Source organism: Pituophis catenifer, unplaced genomic scaffold, assembly GCF_029215685.1.
Source record: "Pituophis catenifer annectens isolate HBS135680 unplaced genomic scaffold, rPitCat1.0.hap2 SCAF_4, whole genome shotgun sequence".
Taxonomy (NCBI): Eukaryota; Metazoa; Chordata; class Lepidosauria; order Squamata; family Colubridae; genus Pituophis; species Pituophis catenifer.
The window spans coordinates 129,800,199-129,822,884 of record NW_027256884.1 but is presented as its reverse complement, the minus strand read 5'-3'; the positions used below and the strand labels follow the sequence as shown (position 1 = coordinate 129,822,884).

Below are 22,686 nucleotides of genomic sequence, written 5' to 3'. Positions count from 1 at the left end.
CCTACCTTAGAAAGGATGGAAGGCTGAGTCAACCTTGAGCCTTGGCGAGATTCGAACCTGCAGTAATTGCAGGCAGCTGAATGTTAATAACCAGCTTAATAACAGGGTGCCTTAGACCACTGTACTACCAACACAATTGATTCCCATCTATAAAAGCAGCTTTTTTTTTTTTTCAAACAGTCTTGCTTTGAATGGAGGTCATGAAAAAGACCCTTGCAAGCATCCCCTTTTCTTATGGGTGGTGGAGAAATTCTCTCGCCTAATTTGCTGCTAGGGAAGAAGAATAATTCAGTGCCTGTGCTGTACAGGGAATTGGGCTGTTCCACAGGCAGTCCTCAACCTACGACCACAACGGAGCCCCAAACTTCTGTTCTTAAGCGAAACATTTGTTAAGTGAGTTTTGCCTCGTTTTACGACCCTTTCCGGCCACCGTGGTTAAGTGAATCATCGCAGTTGATAAAAAGTTAGCAACAGAATCCGGCTTTCCCTTTGATTTTGCGGGCCAGGAGGTCGCAAAACGGGGATCATGTGACCTTGGGCCACAGCAACGACCATAAGTATGAGTCAGTTGCCAAACATCTGAATGTTGATCATGTGATCGTGGGGATGCTAAAAAAAAAAAAAGACGTAAACGTACAAAAACGGTCCTACATTTTTCAGTGCCGTTGTAACTTAACAACGGCACTGAATTAACTGTCACTAAATTAACTGTTGTAAGTCGAGGACTACATGTTAAATCGCTTCCAGGGCATAGACGCTGCAACGTTTGCGCTGAAAAGGACTGCTTGGACAACATCACCATACATAAAAGAGTTGCTACACGTTGGATTTTTCATGCTTTTATTTTTGGTTTAAAAAAAAAAAAAAATCACTTGTAAAAGCATCTTTCGGGAGGTGCAAGCGGCCAGATTGTGGTTATAGGATGGGAAGGTTACGGGATGGAACCAAGCTTGCTGGCACTCAGTAACAGTTGAAAGGGACCTTGGAGGTCATTTAGTCCAACCCTGATCATGCAGGAGACCTGTTTCTGCTTCTATCCTCCACCCACATCCCAGCCCTCACGTTTTTGTAGTTATGGGGAAATTCTGGGAGTTGGAAGTCCAACCCATGCTCGCTGAGGAACCCTGGAAGGATGTTCTCGGAGTGATGAAAAGCACAATCGGCCACCAGGCCCCCGTCTCACTGCAGTTTGGCCCGGAGCTCATCCAGTTCTGGCCGGACCTTCAATCGAATTCTGAAATCTTCCTCCGTGTGCTGAAGGAAAGAAACAAACAAACCGAACATTTGGATCTTAAAAGACAATGTGGTTGCTTGGAGGAAAGCATCTTTCGGGAGGGTTGAGAAAGTTGCAAAGCCTTTGTACCTGAGAAGTTTCAGATCGTCTAAGCCAGGGGTCTCCAAACTTGGCCGCTTTAAGACTTGTGGACTTCAACTCCCAGAATTCCTCAGCCGGCAAAACCGGCTGGGAGTTGAAGTCCACAAGTCTTAAAGCGGCCAAGTTTGGAGACCCCCTGATCTAAGCCAACATCCCCAACCTTTGCAGCTTGGCCCAGCACGGGGAGAGAAGAGGAGGATTGGGCCGTGCGAGCAGCAGGCCAGCGCACACGTGCAAACATGCATCCTTGTGTGAATGGCGGGCCAGCGTACACATGTGCACCACAGCGCGAGTGGCAGGCTGACATACACATGCATCCCAGCCAGCCACTTGTGCGGTCCAATTCGAAATAACGTTTTGTCAGATATTGAGGCTGGATCTGTGCATGACACTCGGCTAAAAATATATATATATATGAAACCATCTTATAAATCTAGCTTTTAACTTGGTTTATTGTCAGGGTTTATCAGATTGTGGTCCGGAAAATTCGAGGGTTCCTTAGGAAATTAATGGCGCTCCCTGAGAGGTTTGTTTACGCACAAGCCAGTTTTATATCCTTCCAGCTTTCAAGCACTGATGATGTAACCTAATTAGGTAATGAAATGTCTGCAAGAAAACAAACAAGCTCAGAGAGCACCAAGGAACCCCACAATCTTCCTCCTGCTCCTCCACAAACCCCACTCCCTTCTAGCACTGATGATGTTCCCTAGTTGGGTCATGAAACGTCTGCAAGAAAACAACCCAGCTCAGAAAGCACCAAGGACCCCACAGTTGTTGTTCTCCTCTTTTAAGTTACTGAGGTTAAATTTATTGATGGTTTTGGTTATTTTATTCTCAATTTAAAAGTTTCAGTAAGAACCCACATACCTCTTTCACTAATAGATGGACTCCTTCGGGCAGATTATTCTGAATAATTTCCAAGAAAATAGGAGTTAAGGTGGCAGTCAGTTGTTTAATCTGGAGGAACGGAAAAGAATCATTTTTCCAGAGAAAAAGAATTACCAAAATTTGTTAAGATTCGCTTAACATCCGTTCAGTTACTCACTAAACAACAGTGATTCATTTGAGAGCTCTCGCAAGAAAGGTCGTAAAATGGGGCAAGGCTCCCTTAGCGACTGTCTCGCTTAGCGACAGGAATTTGGGGCTCCGTTAGTCGAGGCCTGCCTGCATTTTGGAAAATGAAACCAGAAAGGCAACCTACCTGAACGACACGCTGGTGGCTTGTAAGGTGGCCGTCCACACGCACTTTGGTGCCGTGGTCCCCGGCCAACACCAGCTCTACCGTCTTCGTGGGCATGGCATAGCTGGGGAAAAGAGCCACCAGAGAGGGAGGAAATTATTATATCGTTTCTCTTGACTGCATAACCTTTAGTCTGAAATGATATATTATTATATTGCTCTTAGTATCAATCTGTATGCAACGAAATTTCCTTTTAATGTATGCCGAGTGGTGTACATTCAAAGTGACAATGAAGCTCTTCTCTTCTCTTCTCTCCTCTCCTCTCCTCTCCTCTTTTCTCTTCTCCTCTCCTTTCTACGCTGTTCCATTCCATTCCATTCGGTTTCCTGCTTGAGCAGGGGGTTAGAACAGAATAGAGTTGGAAGGGACCTTGGAGGTCTTCTAGTCCAACCCCGTTTAGGCAGGAAACCCTACACCACTTCAGACAAATGGTTATCCAACCTCTTCTTAAAAACTTCCAGTGTTGGAGCCTTCACAACTTCTGGAGGCAAGTCGTTCCACTGACTCATTGTTGTAACTGTCAGGAAATTTCTCCTTAGTTCTAAGTTGCTTCTCTCCTTGATGAGTTTCCACCCGTTGCTTCTTCTCCTGCCTTCAGGTCCTTCGGAGAATATTTTGACCCCCTCTTCTTTATGGCAGCCCCTCAAATACTGGAATACTGCTATGATGTCATCCCTAGTCCTTTTCATTAAAGTTTCATCATAACCGACCATACATCATTTTGTAAAAAATTCTCTCTCCTTAGGTTGTAACATCATGTAAACTGGGATATGGGAAGACTGCTATCCTGTCACCCCTAGTCCTTCATCAAACTAGACAGACCCAATTCCTGCAACCGTTCTTCATGTTTTAACCTCCAGCCCACTGATCTTCTTTGTTGCTCTTCTCTGCACTCTTTTCTAGAGTCTCCACATCTTTTTATATGCTTTGTGGCTTTTCCATAGCTTTTATGTATGTATATCGGTAAGAGCCTCTCTTGAATAGAGCATATACAAGGCAAATAGGTTTCTGCCTTCTGAATCCCTTCCAAATATTAACCCAAAATACTGGTGGAAGAAAAGCCACAGCGAAATGGAGCTCCCCACTCTCCACTACTTAGTGCAGAGGTCTTCAAATTTGGCAGCTTTAAGACTTGTGGACTTCAAATCCCAGAATTCCTCAGCCAGCTTTGCTTTGAACTGCTTTGAATTCTGGGAGTTGAAGTCCACAAGTCTTAAAAGCTGCCAAGTTTGAAGATCTCTGTCTTAAAAGTGTATTCTTGGGTTTGAAGGGTGCACGTATGTTGTGTTGGCTGAAGATCCTCCTGAGCTTTTCCGATGTTCCTGCAACGTACGGAAAGACGTTGCCTCATTTATTGTTCTCTTTATTATCTGTTACGGAGGAGCTCCTGTATTTATTTATTTATTCATTCATTCATTCATTCATTCATTCATTCATTCATTCAACTAGTATGCCGCCTTTCTCCGAACTGTAGGGACGTCCTTGAGATTTGATGAAAGATAATGGTTTTGAGGTATTCTAATCTCTTAATAGATTATTTCAGAATTCCAAAATCAGAAGAAATTTCAAAGGAAAAGCTTGTATGTTAGCTATTTTAGTAGTAACCTCCTTACTAGGAGGTTAGCCCTGCAGCTAATTTCGCAAGGATTTCTTCATGGCAGGTAGCTTTCTCAGCTCCTCAGCCTCTGGCTACATACGGTTGCTAAGCGAGTTTTACCTTTCGACCACCTTGACGGACAGCTTGTTGCAGAGGCGATGGACGTACTGAGCGTAGTGCTCCACCAGAGAGACGTCATAGCCCGTCATCACGACGTTTAAAGTGCCATACTGGTGTTCTGTGCCAGGGTCGATTTCCTTCATCTCCACATGGTTCTTCCTTTTTTGAGGGACCTGGGGAAAATGACAGCGGGGTTTATTAAATGTATACAGGTAGTCCTCAATTTATAATAGCTCATTATGAGGCGCACGCTTTCCCACAGTTACGACCTTTGCAGCATCCCCAGGGTCACATGATCAAAATTCAGAGGCTTGGCACCTGGTTCATACTTACGACCGCTGCTGTGTCCCGGGGTCACGTGATCCCCTTTTGTGACAAGCAAAATCAATGAGAAACCCAGATTCGCTTAGCGGCCGTGTTACTAACTTATCAACTGCGGTGATTCCCTTAACGATGGTGGCAAGAAATGGTCATCAAATGGGGCAAAACTCACTGAACAAGCGTCTCGCTTAACAACAGACATTTTGGGCTCAATTGTGGTCATAAGCCGAGGACTGCCTGTAATAGCCCCCCCCCCTTTCTAATCCAGAGAATCCTCAGCCGATAATCATGTCCCTCTGGAAATCTGTCTTTAAGAAGCGACAAAATCAGCAAAGCGAGAGATTTCTAATGCTCACCTCCGGCGGGAGAAGATGTCTATACCGGCCGATACCATGGGTAGGCTTGGACCTGTAGTGTCTTTGGAAACTCTGCTGTAGGCTGCCTTTAAAAGAGGAAACAAAAAAAAAAAAAACACAATACAGAAGACTTTGAAGGTCTAAATCAGAGGTCTTCAAACTTGGCAACTTTAAGACTTGTGGACTTCAACTCCCGGCAAAGCTGGCTGAGGAATTCTGGGAGTTGAAGTCCACAAGTCTTAAAGTTGCCAAGGTTGGAGACCCTTGGTATAGAATATGATAATAGCATAAAACCTCAACTTTTTACATTTAGAATAGAAGGGGTATTGGTCTTACCTGACACGTTGTGCTGAGAGAGAATCCAAGGAATGGGGTTAACTCTGCCTTCCTGCTCTTTAGACGGAGTCTGTCAATCTTTCGTAGGCACGCCTCTCGCGTCTGCGTCCCCAGTTTTGACGAAGGCGTTAATGATCGACTTGAACTTGTTTTTCTATCTGACTTGACCACTCCTGGACTCTGGGCCAGATGGCCGCCAGGGTGGGGCACACCGAGAAGGAGCGTGTCAGGTAAGACCAATGCCCCTTCTCCATTGTGCTGAGCAGAGAATCCAAGGAATGGGACATACCAAAGCCGGAGCGTCCTAAGGGTGGGCAGCGGTCTGGTCCAGAGTCCGTGTATACTTTTTGGAGAACTCATCTGCCAAAGGCCACTTCAGCGAAAGCGAAGGCATCCAGCTTATAATGCCGTATAAACGGAAATGGAGAAGACCATGTCGCTGCTCGGCGTATCTCCTTGATGGAGGCCTGCGTGGCCCATGCTGCTGTAGTGGCCGCGCTTCTAATGGAGTGGGCTGTCACTCACCGAGGCAACGGAAGAGCCTGAAGTTCTTATGATTTGGCGATGAATGCCAGTATCCACCGGCCTATTGTTGATGCTGACTTTATTATCCGATGTGGAGGGTTGAAACGACACAAAGAAGGATTCTGATCTCCAAAAGAAAGTTGTCCTCTTGATACAGACGCGGAGAGCCCTCCTGACGTCCAAGGTGTGCCATTTCCTCTCTAGGGCATGGGTTGGACTAGAGCAGAAGTCCGATAAAATCAGTTCTTGTGCCCTGTGAAATAAGGAGTTGACCTTGGGTGGGAACGAAGGGTCCAAGCGCAAGAATAACTCTGTTGGGATAGAAAACGCATAGATCCTTCCGTATTGAGAGGGCTGCTAACTCGGAGATGCACCTCGGCGAGGTGATAGCCACGAGAAAGGAGACCTTGCAGGTGAGGAAACCAAGGCTGGCGGAGTGCAAAGGTTCGAAGGGTGTAGAAGAGAGACTGGAGGACTGTAGGTAGTTCCCAGGTGGGATATTGGTGTATCGTCGAAGGCTTTAAGTTAGTCGCACCTGTTGTGGCCCGCCAGCGGCCAGCAGAGCTGGCAGTAGATTTGGACAGTGAGGAGGTTGGGGAGGAACATGGGCCAGTCCTTGAGTCTAGGGAAGGCTCTGATGAGGGCTCTGTGTCGGAGGCAGAGAGAGGGCCAGGGCCGTCTGACAGTTATCAGCTGCCTTCAGAGTCAGACATCAGTGTGGCAGATGAACAATTGGAGCCTGATCCAAGTGTGCACATGCGCAGAGTTGCCAGACAAAGGGAACAGCTAAAGAACAAGGGTCGACTTGGGAGTAAGGCCACAGGTGGACGATGAATGGCCCCTCCCATGGGGAATAAAAGAGGAGCGAACAGGGAGGGGAGTTTGCAGGAGACAATTAGTTCGCTTAATTAGTTCATTTCTGCATTCTTGCCAAGTATTGCGGTGTCTGAAAGATATCAGCCTGGCCACTCTCCAAGCCTGATAAAGGTTGGTAATTGTGAACTATCTTGAAAGACTGTGGGAGGGGAAAGACTTTGCTGGAGAGGAATTCACTGTAAATTAAATAAAAGAGGGTTTATTGGGACGAGGAGTCCGCTTCTTGGTTTCGGGATGCCGAGATCACAACAGCGCCTCTGATAAATCTGCGCACAAGAGGGTGCTGTTCGAGGGACTCCATTTTCTCACCAAATAACACGGACGACAAGGCGGCCACTTGTCTGCGTATCGTATTGGGTGATAGGCCTTCGTCTAGCCCAGCCTGTAGGAACTCCAGGATTCGGGCCAATGAGATTGAGAGGGGATCAAGAGAGGCTTTGGAGCACCAGGCGCAGAAGGTTTTCCAGATGGAATCGTAAATCCTGTTGGTAGATGGACTCCTAGCGGCTTGAATGGTCTGTATTACCTGGTCAGAGCAGTTGGCCAGTTTCAGAGCTCTCCACTCAAGTGCCAAACGGTTGGTTGGATCAATTGTGGCGCTGGGTAGAAGAGAACTCCCTGACTGAGGGCGATCTTGCCTGGTGGTATCCTCTAGGGCCTGGAGACTGATAAGTTGGAAAACCATGGCTTTCTGGGTCAGTGGGGAACTAAAAGTAGGAAGTCCGCTCCCTCCGCCAGTACTTTCCTGATTAGCCCCGATTCCGCCCAGTGCCTGGCTTCTCGCATGAGGGACCTGGAGTGGATGCCCTCTTGGCGATTGATATAGGTCTTTGTGGCTACATTGTCTGTTAGGATGAGTATGTGGAGGCTGGAGATGAGGTTCTGGAACCGTCGGAGGGCTAAGTGGGCTGCTTTGAGCTCTAGCCCGCTGATGTCGTTTCGCATGTCTTGTGCCATTTGGGTCTCCATGTGAGCGCCGACTTTCGAAGGGCCAACTTCCATTGCCTCGAAATGGCTGACGACTGGGGGCAGATAAGCCCAAGGCCGGATCTGACGTGGCAACTGTGGCCTTGGCTTTGCGGAGAAGCGTGTCAAACAAGGCAGGGTTGAAGAGCTTTCCGAAAACTGGGCGGTCCGGAGCCACTCCTTTGTCTTCAGATAGCATTGGCTCTTTTTCTTCCTCATCGTCCGAGAAAAATCCCTGTATGGAAGAGGCCGGGGGACGAGGCCTGGGAAGAACAGGTAAGTCCCTTCGGTTATTGGCTGCAGTTGGCTGCCTCTGGGGTACGGTGCCGACAGGGGCTGGAGAGCCTGCCGGCCACATTTCTTGCACTCTTGTGACAATGGCCCGATGGATATACTCTGAGATCATTTGTATCAGTTGTGGGGTAATTTCTATCTGCTGGGTCTGGCTTGGGCGGAGCCCCGCCGCTGTAGGAGTGAAGGTAGCCTCTGGCGTAGGCCTTTCCCTCTTAGGAGCCGGCTCCCCGCAAGCTCTTTCCGCTGGGGGTAGATTTGAAACGTGGTCGCCTTCGATCTTTGGAAGCTGAGGCTGAGAAAGTTGCTCTCTGGCGCCATCTGGTGAGCGAGGTTGGGTAGCCGCCTGAAGGGCTTCAGTTGCGCGGGAACTGGTGTCCTTGGCCACCAGGGGGCCCCCGTTGCCCGCCACGCTCTGCCTTTGCAACGTCTCCGCCCGAGGCCTTCTGGCGCATGCGCGCCTCCTTCTCCCCGGCCATCCTGAAAAATGGTGCCTCGGCCATGATTTTGGCCGCCATTTTGGGCGCGGGGGAGCAAAACGGGCGCTCGGGCCTGGCGAACGCTGCCCTCCCCCACTCACGTCCTCCTGGCGGCGGCGGCTGCCTCCCGCCGCGGAAGGCTCCATTTCCAGGGTTCGCGCCCCCCGCTGGGCCTGACCTCCTCCTTGGAGAGGTGGGGGTGGGGGAGTGGGGTGGGGTGGGGGTCTTAAATTCCTCGGGTCTGAGGTTTGAAAAATCGGGAGCTGAGGAAAAAAGCGTCCGTCTGCTGAGCCGAGCGGAGCCGAGAGGCGGAGGGAGCGGAGAGGCGTGGCTACGGAGACTTGATTGACACGCTCTAAGAGAGAGAGAGAGAGAGAGAGAGCGGGAAGGCAGAGTTAACCCCTTCCTTCCCTCGCCTTCTCCTCAGCGCCCTCTGGGAGATTTGACAGAGCTGGAAGGGGGGCCTTCGGAGGTCTTCTAGTCCAACCCCCTGCTTATAGGCAGGATGCCATTGAGAAGAGGAGAGAATATAGGATAGGATAGAAGAGAATTAAGAGAATAGAAGAGAATATAGGATAAAATAGAATAGAATACAATATAGAATAGAATAAATAGAAGAGAAGAGAATTAGAAGAGAAGAGAATATAGAATAGAATTGAATAGAATTAGAAGAGAAGAGAATATAGGATAGGATAGGATAGGATAGGATAGGATAGGATAGGATAGGATAGGATAAATAGAATAGAATAGAATTAAAAGGAGAAGAGAAGAGAAGAGAATATAGGATAAAATAGAAGAGAAGAGAAGAGAATTAGAAGAGAAGAGAATATAGGATAGGATAGGATAGGATAGGATAGGATAGGATAGGATAGGATAGGATAAATAGAATAGAATAGAATTAAAAGGAGAAGAGAAGAGAATATAGAATAGAATTGAATTGAATTAAAAGAGAAGAGAATATAGGATAGAATAGAATAGAATAAATAGAATAGAATAGAATTAAAAGAGAATAGAATATAGAATAGAATACAATAGAATATAGAATAGAATACAATAGAATTAGAAGAGAAGAGAATATAGGATAAAATAGAAGAGAATAAGAAGAGAAGAGAAGAGAATATAGGATAGGATAGAAGAGAATTAAGAGAATAGAAGAGAATATAGGATAAAATAGAATAGAATAGAATATAGAATAGAATAAATAGAAGAGAAGAGAATATAGAATAGAATAGAATTGAATTGAATTGAATTAGAAGGGAAGAGAATATAGGATAAAATAGAATAGAACAGAATAGAATAGAATAAATAGAATAGAATAGAATTGGAAGAGAAGAGAATATAGGATAGGATAGGATAGGATAGGATAGGATAGGATAGAATAGAATAGAATAGAATAGAATAGAATAGAATAGAATAGAATTAAAAGGAGAAGAGAAGAGAAGAGAACATAGGATAAAATAGAAGAGAAGAGAAGAGAATTAGAAGAGAAGAGAATATAGGATAGGATAGGATAGAATAAATAGAATAGAATAGAATTAAAATGAGAAGAGAAGAGAATATAGAATAGAATTGAATTGAATTAAAAGAGAAGAGAAGAGAATATAGGACAGAATAGAATAGAATAGAATAGAATAGAATAGAATAGAATAGAATAGAATAGAATAGAATAGAATAAATAGAAGAAGAGAATTAGAAGAGAAGAGAATATAGAATATAGAATTGAATTGAATTGAATTAGAAGAGAAGAGAAGAGAATATAGGATAGGATAGGATAGGATAGAAGAGAAGAAGAGAAGAGAAGAGAAGAGAATATAGGATAGAATAGAATAGAATAGAATAGAATAAATAGAATAGAATTAAAAGGAGAAGAGAAGAGAATATAGAATAGAATTGAATTGAATTAAAAGAGAAGAGAAGAGAAGAGAAGAGAATATAGGATAGGATAGGATAGAATAGAATAGAATAGAATAAATAGAATAGAATAGAATTAAAAGAGAAGAGAATATAGAATAGAATAGAATAGAATAGAATATAGAATAGAATACAATAGAATTAGAACAGAAGAGAAGAGAATATAGGATAAAATAGAATAGAATGAGAAGAGAAGAGAATATAGGATAAAATAGAATAGAATAACAGAGTTGGAAGGGACCTTGGAGGTCTTCTAGTCCAACCCCGTGCTTAGGCAGGATACCATTTCTGACAAATGGTTATCCAAACTCTTCTTAAAAACCTCCAGTTTTTGAAATGATACAAATGTATGTATGTATGTATGTATTTTTCTTCAACCGGGTATTTTCCTACGTAAATATATATATATTTTTCAAATATATATATATATTTGAAAAAAATAATTGATTTAAGATATAAGACGTAATGTGCAAAATAACTTGGTTTATTGTTTAAGAAGAAGAGATCACGTATGAATTTTAAAAAGCAATCGAAAGGAAATGAATGATTGTAATGTTATATGTTTAAGGGATTTTTAGTAAGATATTGGATTGTAATATTTGTAAAACTTGACAAAGAAAAATAGAATTACATTATGTTGTGAGATTTTGAGTTTAAGGGTTTTAATTTGGAGAAAGGAAAGGGAAAAATTGAATTTGATTAAGATTAGAGACTAGGGTGAAGGGTAACATTGGTTAACAAAAATTAAAGATTATTATGGCAAAAAGTGCAATATATAAACTGTTAGAGATGACCAAAATTGTATAAATATGTGACTCGGCCAATACTCTGTTCAGAAAAAATGCATTGTATGTTTGTGTGTTTGTGTAAAAGAATAAAAAACTTTCACACACAAAAAAAAACCCTCCAGTGTTGGAGCATTTACAAGCAGCAAGCAGTTCCACTGATTAATTGTTCTCACTGTCAGGAAATTTTTAGTTCTAGGTTGCTTCTCTCCTTGATTAGTTTCCACCCATTGCTCCTTGTGCTTTGGAAAATAGCTTGACTCCTTCTTTGTGGCAGCCCCTCAAATATTGGAAGACTGCTATCATGTCTCCCCCGGTCCTTCTCTTCACTAGACTAGTGATGCCCAGTTCCTGCAACCGTTCTTCGTATGTTTTAGCCTCCAATCCCCTAACCATCTTTGTTGCTCTTCTCTGCACTCTTTCTAGAATCTCAACATCTTCTTTACATCATGGCAACCAAAACTGAATGCAGGATTCCAAGTGTGGCCCTACCAAGGCATTATATTATTTTATATAATATATGCTAGCCATATATACTAACAACAAACATATCTAATCAGCAAGTTTCATTTTTTTCCATCTCAAGCACAAAGCTCAGAAGCGGTTTCCAAAGTAGAAACAAAAGTAATTGTGTTTTTTTTCCCCCTTCAATAAAAACACTCAATTTCACCATCTCTGCTAACTCCATCAGCTTCTGCAGCCATTCCTCCACTGTGGGAATCAGATTATCCTTCCATTTCTGTGCATAAAGTGATCTTGTTGCCATCAACATATATAACATCAAAGTTCCAATTTTTTTTTTTCCAAATCTTTTCCCATTAAACCCAAAACAAAAGCCTCTCTGGTTTTATCTTTATATTCACTTTATGTGAATCCTACTCCAATATTTCTTTGCTTTGTCACATGTCCATAGTATGTGATTAAAAAGTCCCTTCTTTCCAACATTCATTTGAGATATCTTTATAGATTCTTGACAAGTTATCTGGTGTTAGATACCAACAATACATCATCTTATAAAATTTTTCTTTTAAATAATAATTTAGCATAAATTTTAGACCTTTCATCTAAGGTAACAAACCAGGGAAGTCTGGTAGAATTAAGGAGAAAGTTCCTAACAGGGAAGACAATTAATCAGTGGAACAACTTGCCTCCAGAAGTTGTGAATGCTCCAACACGGGAAGCTTTTAAGAAGAGGTTGGATAACCATTTGTCTGAAGTGGTGTAGGGTTTCCTACCTAGGCAGGGGGTTGGACTAGAAGACCTCCAAGGTCCCTTCCAACTCTGTTATTCTATGTTCTATTTTTATAATCTTTTCTTTTATGTACACCGAGCGTATGCACCAAGACAAATTCCTTGTGTGTCCAATCACACTTGGTCAATAAAGAATTCTATTCTATTCTATTCTATTCTATTCTATAATGGGAAAATGACTGGGGAAAGGCCTATTCTGTGGCCAACTGTTTTTGACAAAACAGGGTGAACATAACATCCATCCATCCATCCATTTATTTATTTATTTATTTATTTATTGGATTTATTTGCTGTCCAACTCGTAACAAACAATTCTGGGTAGCAAATTCATCATACCATAGCATAGCTCCAAAGACGGATCTCTTTCCCAGGTTAAACCATTTATTTATTTATTTATTTATTGGATTTATTTGCTGTCCAACTCGTAACAAACAATTCTGGGTAGCAAATTCATCATACCACAGCATAGCCCCAAAGACGGATCTCTTTCCTAGGTTAAACCATGACAAAAAAAAGCAAACAAAATCTTCTTACCTATAGAACAGATTGGATTCCTTCTGGATGATTTGAATGCAAGGCTAAAAAAGCAAACAGACAAATAAATCCTTATTATGCTTGGATAGCACGTACTTCCACGGGATAAAAATTTTCACAGCTCTCTTGAGGTTCTCCAATTAAAAAAGTAATTCGAATGCAATGCTCCTAGCCCAATTGGCAATTTTGCAAATCTATATAAAGAGTGCAAGTCATAAAGCCAAAGAAAACAATCCTGCTTTAATTTATTTGTCCTATCAATATGTGTCCTGTCACGCAGCTCCCTATTTACAATATTTACAATAAGGTTGGGCATCTGAATTCTTCCTGTCCTTAAGTTTTTTATTTTTTAAACAAACAAACATTCAATAAATCAGTCATTCCTTCCATGTAACATCTCAGTGTTGTCTCCAAAACTTCTTTTTGTTATTTCTTCTATCTTCATTCTTGCCAAGTCCATTACAATTCTTCACTAACACAATATTCTAATTGTAGCATTTTTATACATAACTATTAATTTACTTATTTGTTATCTCTTTTCTAACCAATGGTAAAATTGTTTCCATATCTTAAAGTATTCTGAATCCTCTCTTTCTTTAATCATCAAAGTTAATCTATTCATTTCTGCACAATCTAATTTTTTTTTTAATTATTTCTCCTTCCAAATGTATTTTCTCTGCTGAAGCTCCCAAATCTTAATGAAGTGGCCAAGGGGGTGCTAAGATGATCATAAGTGTGAGAAACAACCATCACTTCCTTCAAGGCCATGGTAACTTCAAACAATAGTTATACAAATGGTTGTTAAGGATTATCTGTAATCTGCAGAGCACTGGGTACCTTACCTGAAAAAACCAGATCCTTGCTTTAAAACAGATTCCTTTCCTAGGGACAACACCTGCAGGAAGAAAGTTAAATCATCAGGTACCGAAATAAGAAAAACCTACCAAGCACTTTCCAAACTACAAGGTTACTCCTTAGTGATTTTCGCAAATTGATTGTATAACCCCAAAAAATTGTTTGGAAGAAATCATAGTATGGCTGATGTCCTACGTTTCTCTTTCTGCTTCCTTTCTCTCACTTCTAGACAAATATTTCAACAGTACAATATTTAGGAGGATGGGGAACACCTAACTATAAATTCATTCTTGATGTTGCACTCTTGTATGATACACATATCCTTAGGTCAATATGGTAGTCCTTGACTTACAACGATTCGTTAAGTGATCATTCAAAGTTACAAAGGTGCTGAAAAAAATGACTTATGACACTTAACAATTGTTGCAACATCCCTGTGGTCACGTGATCAAAATTTGGACGCTTGGCAACTGACACTTAAGATGGTTGCATTGTCCCAGGGTCACGTCTTTTGAGACCTTCTGACAACGAAAGTCAATGAGAAAGCTACAATCATTTTACAACTGTGTTACTAACTTAACTGCAGTGATTGACTTAACAACTGTGGCAAGAAAAGTTGGTAAACTGTGGCAAAGCTTACTTAACTATCTCGCTTAGCAACATAAATTTTGACCTCAATTGTGGTCGCAATTCGAGGACTACCTGTACACCACCCGTGTCACTGTTTTGGGGCTCAATTGTGGTCTAAATCAAGGATTACCACTACTCTTGAGTGTCCAGACACTAGATTTACATCTTAAAAACAAATTAAAAGGCTTAGAAAGGTATAAATAAACAATTGGAACTTATCCACCGGGGGCATTTTTAGGAAGAAAATACAGGTAGTCCTCGACTTATGACCACAATGAAGCACAAAATTTATGTTGCTAAATCAGAAATTTGTTAAGTGAGTTTTGCCCCATTTTACGACTTTTCTTGCCACCGTTGCTAAGCGAATCACTGCAGTTGTTAAATTAGTCACACGGTTGTTAAGTGAATCTAGTTTCCCCGTTGACTTTGCTTGCCAGGTCGCAAAAAAAGGGGATCACATGACACACACACACCCCCGGGACACTGCAACCATCATTAAGTACATGCCAGTTGCCAAGCGTCTGAATTTTGATCGGTTGTGTGAAAAACGGTCATAACTCCCTTTTTTTTTCCCAGATGCCGTTATAACTTTGAACGGTCACTAAATAAACTCTTGTAAGTCGAGAACTACCAGTAGCTATTCTTGGGGGAAGTGGGGGCGGGCATGTTATTTATAAACAATAAGAAAAGCGGGATAAAAATTGAAGAAACGGGGGAAAAAGAGAGGAATGAAATGAAGTCACAGGGGGAAAAAGACAAAATAACAGAAGGAAGACCATGATGAAACGATGCTTAAAAACGATAAGATATTTATATGTTGGATGTTATGTGAATGTCATATTATTATTATTATTATTATTATTATTATTATTATTATTATTATTATTATTATTATTTTATTTCTATACCGCCCTTCTCCTGAAGGACTCAGGGCAGTGTACAGCCTATCTATCTATCTATCTATATATATATATGTGTTATAATAAAATTACAAATTTTATAAAAAAAAAAAATTGAAGAAATGGGAAAAGTTCATTAAATCCCAACTAAATAAAGCAGAAAGGGCAAAAGCAGAGAAATGTAGTTTCATCCCTAGTTTGGGGGGGGAAAAATGTCCCCATTATAAAGTTTGGATAAACTATAGAAGCACCTATATATATATATAGGTAATTCCTCATTTCCCCATGCACTCGCTCAGTTCCCCCCCCCCCCCATTTCCATCCACCCACGTTTTCCCACTTGAGGACTCCCAGATGGGCTGGCTGGGCATGATGGGACCTGGAATCTCACCCATTCTGAGTACAGCCGCTTGAAAGAGGCAGGGAAAGATGGGGAAAGGTACCCGGGAGGGGGGGTTCGGGACGGGGAGCGTCCCCCCAAGATACTTACTTTCCCCAAGGCCGCGCTCATGATCCCCAGCGACGCCCCCGACCCTCCAGGCGGTAACTACGGCAACGAGGGGGGGGTGAAATCAGGAAACCGAATAGGTCACCCTAATGGCGTTCCCCCGCAGGTCCTGGGTCCGTCACTAAAATGGTTCCCACTTATTCCCTGTTCCACGGATTCCAAGTTCCGCGGCGAGTTTGTTCTGCCGCCGCCGCCGCCAATCAGGAGCGTCCTCTCCGCAGTGGCTGTTTTGATTGGCTAGGAAAAGGAGCATAGAGAGAAAAACGGGAAGAGGTGACTTACAGGCTTCTTTTCTAACGTTTAGAATTAGATTTAACAGATTAACAAGAGTTGGAAGGGACCTTGCAGGTCATCTAGTCCAACCCCCTGCCCAAGCAGGAGACCCTACATCTGCCTCTACCTAGGATCGAACTCACAACCTCCTGATTGTGAGGCAAGAGGTCCACCTCTAGGCCACAACAGGTGGGCATTAGTAGAGTTTAGAATTAGTAGAGTTTAGAATTAGAATGAATTAGAATTAGGAATAGGAATAGAATTTGAATTTGATTTAGAAAGAGGATTTGAATTTGAATTTCAATTACAATTATTAGAATTTTTTTTTAATTTGATTTATATGCCGCCCTTCTCCGGAGACTCAGGGCGGCTTACAATGCGCTAAGCAATAGCCTTCATACTTTTGTATATTTATACAAAGTCAGCTTATTGCCCCCCATAACTGGGTCCTCAATTGACCTACCTTAGAAAGGATGGAAGGCTGAGTCAACCTTGAGCCTGGCGAGATTCGAACCTGCAGTAATTGCAGGCAGCTGGTTTTTTAATAACAGGGTGCTTTAGACCACTGTACTACCAAGGCTCTTTATAGAATTCTTTATTGCTAAGTGTTGATTGGACACACAAGGAATTTGTCTCCAGTGCAGAAGGTCGCAATGTAGTACAAGGAGCAAGTGATAAATCGTGATCATCATAATCATAAAATACAATCATCATAAATCGTAAGATACAACACTCAGTGAGAGTCATATAGAAGCAATCAACATAAATCATTAGATACAAGGACAAAGAGTTATTAGTTTTTATGAACTTATATCTGAGGTGTTTTTATCCCTGGAAGCAAAACCACAAAAACACTCCACCTGTGTGGAGGTTTGCTTGTAGGTGGTCACTTGTGCAAATCCAGGAATGGTGGCTTATACGCAGGAATGAGAGCTAAGGAAGCTGTGTAAACATGGACATCAAAACCCTTCCCAGGTGAGATCTGCCCCCATTCTTTTGGGCCTTTGGTAAAAACCTTAAAACCTGGCACTGCTGATTGGCTTGGGGATTGGATGGGGCTGTTTCATTCTGGAGGTGATTACAGGTAGTCCTCAATTTACAACCATTCGTTTAGTGATCGTTTAAAGTTACAACAGCACTGAGAAAAGTGACTTACGACCGTTTTTCACACTTACAACAGTTGCAGCATCCCCAGAATCGTGTGATCAACATTCAGACGCTTGGCCACTGGTTCATATTTACGACGGTTGGAGCATCCCTGGGGTCATGCTATTAGCTTCTAAGCCTTTCTGACGAGCAAAGTCAATGGGGAAGCCAGATTCACTTAACAACCGTGTAACTAACTTCACAACTGCAAGGATTCACTTAACAACTTTGGAAAGAGAGATCGTACAATGGGACAAAACTCACTTAATAACTGTCTTGCTTTGCAACAGAAATTTTGGTAAACCGGGGACTATTGTAAGAAAAGCAACAATAGCTAAATGCTGTTTTTGCAGGTGTAGAAAGTTAGCACCCACCCTTCTCCTAGAAGAATGAAATATTCTAGGAAATATTAAAAGGGCAGAATATTATACCTCCCTGGTTGAGAAAAGGAGATACATGCTCTTGGAAAGCAGCCTCCATCTTTGTTAATAGCCCCAGAAAGGCTGGTGCAAACCTATCTACAAGGACAAAAGGCTGGACCAGCTTATCTACAAAACAAAAGACATGGCCCTCGGGACATGATAGGATTAGCCCTCGCTCAAGATCCAAACCAGGACAAAGCCATTAAGCCATAATAGGAATTCCCCAACACCCGTTCAGAACCCAAGCCTCTTCATTACATCATCACCTAGCAAGGTTCAACCAAGCCTGGGACTCAAGACAGCTTACGATGGTGAACCTTTTCAGCACTGCATACACTCGTCTGGGTCACAACCTGGAAGAGGAGCTTCCCAAGGTGTGTGCGTGCGCCTGTAAATAAACCTCTGGTTTCCGGGGGGGGCGCATGCGTGCCGGCCAGCTAGTCTTCCGGGTTTCTGGCCGGCGCACATGATCATGCAGGAAAACGGAATACCAACTCTTCCAGTTTCCCGCACTGCCGCATGCACGAAGGCAAGCTGATCGTTGTGCCAGAAACCCGGAAGAGGAATGGGTGATGTCGTGCATGCCAGTGTTCTGTCCCCATCTCACACACGCACACAAACAGACAGCCGGGGGTTAAATAAACTGGCAGACAACCAATTCTTTCGATAAGATGCTTGGCAGCAACCCAGTAGCTGCTTGCCAAGAACTTTTACTCAATAAACAAAATACCCACAGTCAAGAATTGTCCAGTTCGTAAAATAAATCCAAGGCCGATAATGTTGTTTCCAAAGATGCAATGTGACTCGATAGTAGTTAGTTTTGTCCGTCACAGAGTCTGAATGGCCACCACGCTCCCTTTTATACCCTGTGGGGTGTGGTCCAGTGACTCAGCCTAATCTCGGGCACGCCTTTTCTTCTTTTATCTCTGCGACGCTGCCGAGACTCATCTCCCTCATCACTGTCCACCTGTGGCTGCATGGACGTGCTTGGCCCCGGCCCTATCTCTTGCCCTTCGGCGGACACCGAAGGCATTGCCAGAGAGGAGGGTCCTGAAGAGGGAGGCCTTGCCAACTCCTCTCCTTCACTCTCGGAGTCCTCTCCTGCCGATGACACAGGCTCAGGTAACGGAGCCACAACAGCCAGGCGACATGGGTCCGTGTGCCACTTCGGGCAAGTGTGCCATAGGTTTGCCATCATGGGCCTACAAGGACAGCTGGACCCCCGCATAGCCCCCTGGGAGTTTGACAATGAATAGGCTACATTTCTTGCAAGGCCCAAGAGAGGGTATAAATATATCTGTCTCTCCACTCCATGGGGTCAGCTGCCCAGAGTCACACGTGCTTGGTGGTTCTGCTTCTCCATTAAACCATCCTTCCAAGCAGCCTCCATGTTTCCAGTGTCTTTCTTCCCACTTGGAACTGAAGCCAGATGGACATTTCTTCCAACACAGGTATCATACATTTTAGGCAGTGGTGAAATCCAATTTTTTTTACTACCGGTTCTGTGGGCGTGGCTTGGTGGGCGTGGCAGGGGAAGGGTACTGCAAAATCTCCATTCCTTCTCCACTCCTGGGAGAAGGATATTGCAAAATCTCCATTCCCACCCCACTCTGGGGCCAGCCAAAGGTGGTATTTGTTGGTTCTCCGAACTACTCAAAATTTCCGCTACCGGTTCTCCAGGACCTGTCAGAACCTGTTGGATTTCACCCCTGATTTTAGGGACCACTAAGAAATGCTTAAGGCAGGGGTCTCCAACCTTGGCAACTTTAAGACTTGTGGACTTCAACTCCCAGGATTCCTCAGCCGGTCTCCAAGGTTGGAGACCCCTATCTTAGGGCTTAGAATTATAAGAAAAAGAAAAAAAAAGGCGATGTTTGCAGCTCCAAAATCAGGCAAGCTGACAGTTTTAACCGTAAGAGCTTGCACATACTCTAGAAATAAACTGCTTGTTTCAGTTTCATATGCTTATACAGCTAAATTCCAAGGAAGCAGGAACTGTGGGTTAAGCAAAATTGCACGCATTGCTAATAGAAAAACCAGCTTAAAGCATTTCTCACACTATCTATACTGGATTAGCAGATCCCACCATCAGTCTATTGGATATACCCCGCCCCATTTTAGCAATTTCCTTGTTAATTTTAATGCATGTATTATCTTACTGTTTTAATTTATTTATTTATTTATTTATTTATTTATTTATTTATTTATTTATTTATTTATTTATTTCAATTTGTATACCGCCCTTCTCCTAGTGGACTCAGGGCGGTGAACAGCCAGAACTAAAACACATAACAATACAAAATTTAAAATTGTTAAAAGAATTACATAACTGGCCCAATTTAAAACAATTCAATTAAAACCCCATGACAATTTAAAACTAAAAAGCTAAAAAAGACTAAAAAGTGGGGGGGGGTTCACGCCAGCCCTGCTTGATGGAAAAGAAAAGTTTTTAGGGCACAGCGAAAGGCCCGGAGATCCGATATCCTTCTTATCTCCGGGGGCAAATCGTTCCAGAGGGCAGGAGCTGCCACAGAGAAGGCCCTCCCCCTGGGGGTCGCCAGCCGACATTGCCTGACTGATGGCACCCTGAGGAGTCCCTCTCTGTGGGCGCGTACTGGTCGGTGGGAGGCTATCGGCGGCAGAAGGCGGTCCTGCAAATACCCAGGTCCCATGCCATGGAGCGCTTTAAAGGTGGTAACCAACACCTTGAAGCGCACCCAGAAGACCACTGGAAGCCAATGCAGTTCACGCAGAGAGGTGTCACATGGGAGCGCCCCCTCGCTCCCATAATCCCCCGCGCGGCCGCATTCTGCACCACTTGAAGCCTCCGGGTGCTCCTTAAGGGGAGCCCCATGTAGAGAGCATTGCAGTAGTCCAGGCGGGAAGTGACGAGTGCCTGAGTGACTGTGCGTAAGGAGTCCCGATCCAGAAAGGGACGAAACTGGCGAATCAGGCGGACCTGATAAAAAGCCCCCTTGGCCACGGCCGTCAAATGATCTTCTAGAGACAGCCGTGTATCCAGGAGGACGCCCAAGTTACGAGCCCTCTCCGTGGGGGCGAGTGATTCGCCCCCAATAGCCAGCGATGGCACCAGCTGGCTCTATCGGGACGCCGGAAGCCACAGCCACTCGGTCTTGGAAGGGTTGAGTCGAAGCCTGTTATTCCCCATCCAGATCTGCACGGCCTCCAGGCACTGGGACATCACTTCAAGGGCATCGTTGGGATGGCCTGGGGTGGAGATGTACAGCTGAGTGTCATCAGCGTACTGATGGAACTCCACCCCAAAGTCACGGATGATCTCACCCAGTGGCTTCACATAAATGTTGAACAGGAGAGGCGAGAGGACCGACCCCTGCGGCACCCCACAAACAAGGCGCCTCGGGGTCGACCTCTGCCCCCCTGCCAACACCGACTGCGACCGGTTGGAGAGATAGGAGGAGAACCACCGCAGGACGGTGCCCCCCACTCCCAACCCCTCCAACCAGCGCAGCAGGATACCATGGTCGATGGTATCAAAAGCCGCTGAGAGATCTAACAGGACCAGGATAGAAACCCTGAAACCCGACTGGAACGGATCCAGATAAACCGTTTCATCCAGGTACTGGGGAAGCTGTCGCGCCACCACACTCTCAACAACCTTCGCCACAAAGCGAAGGTCGGAGACTGGACGATAATTTGCTAACACTGCCGGGTCCAGGGAAGGCTTCTTGAGGAGAGGTACAGTTGTGCCACTGTGCAATGTTCTTGCACAGGAACAAGAAGTTCAACTGCAAAGCCCAAGAGAAGGTATAAAAACTCTCCACTCGCAACTCCATGTGGTCTCCTGCCCAGAATCACACCTGCTTGTTGGTTCTGCGTCATCAATAAACGGACCATATTTCCAATCAGCCTCCATTTTGTCGCCAGTGCCTTTCTCATGGCTTGGACCTGAACCCGGATATGTCTTCCAACAATACTATACTATATCATATTGCAGTTTGAAATCGGTGGAATGCCTTGAATTGTTGGGTGATTGTGATTTTCTGTTAAGATTTATTCTTTTCTCCTATATGCCTGTACCAACACATCAAACAGCTGGAGAAATTTCCCCTGTGCGGTCTCCAATTTGTCGGCAAGACAATCTAGATTGTGCAAAATCCATCAACACTGAGCCCCTGATTATTAAAAACCAGATAAGGTGGACGAGACACATGATCGGTATGGATGATCACTGTATGCCTCTCCCAGCTGTTCTATACAAATAGTCCTTGGCTTACGACCCCAATTGAGCCCAAAATTTCCATTACCAAACGAGACATTGTTAAGTGAGTTGTGCCCCATTTTATGACCTTTCTTGCCACAATTGTTATGTGAATCACTGCAGTTGTTAAGTAAGTTGTTAAGCGAATCGGGGGTCCCCATTGATTTTGCTTATCGGGAGATTGGGAAAAAAAGCTGATCATGTAACCCCCCCCCCCAGGACACTGCAACCGTCATAAATAAGAGTCAGTTGCCAAACATCTGAATTTTGATCACAGGGCCACGGGGATGCTGCAACATTTGTAAGTGTGAAAACTGCTCACTTATTTCAGTGCCATTGTGTTGTGTCCTAGGCTCACTTAATCATGACAGGACACAATTAGTCTCAAGCAAAACTATTTTATTATAACATCTGAGAATTACTTCATTCCTAGCTTAGTCCAAATTAATTCCAAAGTCCTTTGGGCTTATCACAAACCTTTTATCTTCTTTGGCACCCTGCCAAAGGCCTTTCTTGGCAAAGCCCCACAAAGTTCAGACACAAGAGATGCCGACTGGAAAACAGATTTAGCAATGTTGCCTTCCTACAAAGAGCCCAAGAACATTTGCTGCTCTTTAAGATTTATGGGACGGGCCAATCATCTCCTGGCCTTACTCCTGAGTCGTCCCTTTTGCTTTAGCTGCTCTTGCCTTCTGGCAGCTCTGCGCATGCGTGCACTAGGAACAGGCTCCTCCTGTTCCTCTGCCTCTC

General features: G+C 43.8%; 1 protein-coding gene across 2 annotated transcripts; it reads right to left on the bottom strand.

The window, feature by feature from the left end:
• Positions 1-858: 858 nt before the first annotated feature.
• MRPL48 (mitochondrial ribosomal protein L48) lies at positions 859-15,948 on the bottom strand. 2 transcript variants are annotated; one of them, XM_070943017.1, is made up of 8 exons: positions 15,838-15,948; positions 13,806-13,858; positions 12,964-13,007; positions 5,010-5,095; positions 4,333-4,505; positions 2,577-2,679; positions 2,243-2,332; positions 859-1,254 (listed from the first exon to the last, which is right to left on the bottom strand). In XM_070943017.1, exons 1-8 carry the CDS (start codon positions 15,856-15,858, stop codon positions 1,180-1,182), a joined length of 645 nt encoding a protein of 214 aa, XP_070799118.1. In that variant the 5' UTR covers positions 15,859-15,948; the 3' UTR covers positions 859-1,179. The 2 variants fall into 2 exon arrangements, with proteins under 2 accessions (XP_070799118.1, XP_070799117.1); XM_070943016.1 differs by lacking the exons at positions 5,010-5,095; positions 12,964-13,007; positions 13,806-13,858; positions 15,838-15,948 and adding an exon at positions 5,346-8,058.
• Between the last annotated feature and the right edge of the window lie 6,738 nt (positions 15,949-22,686).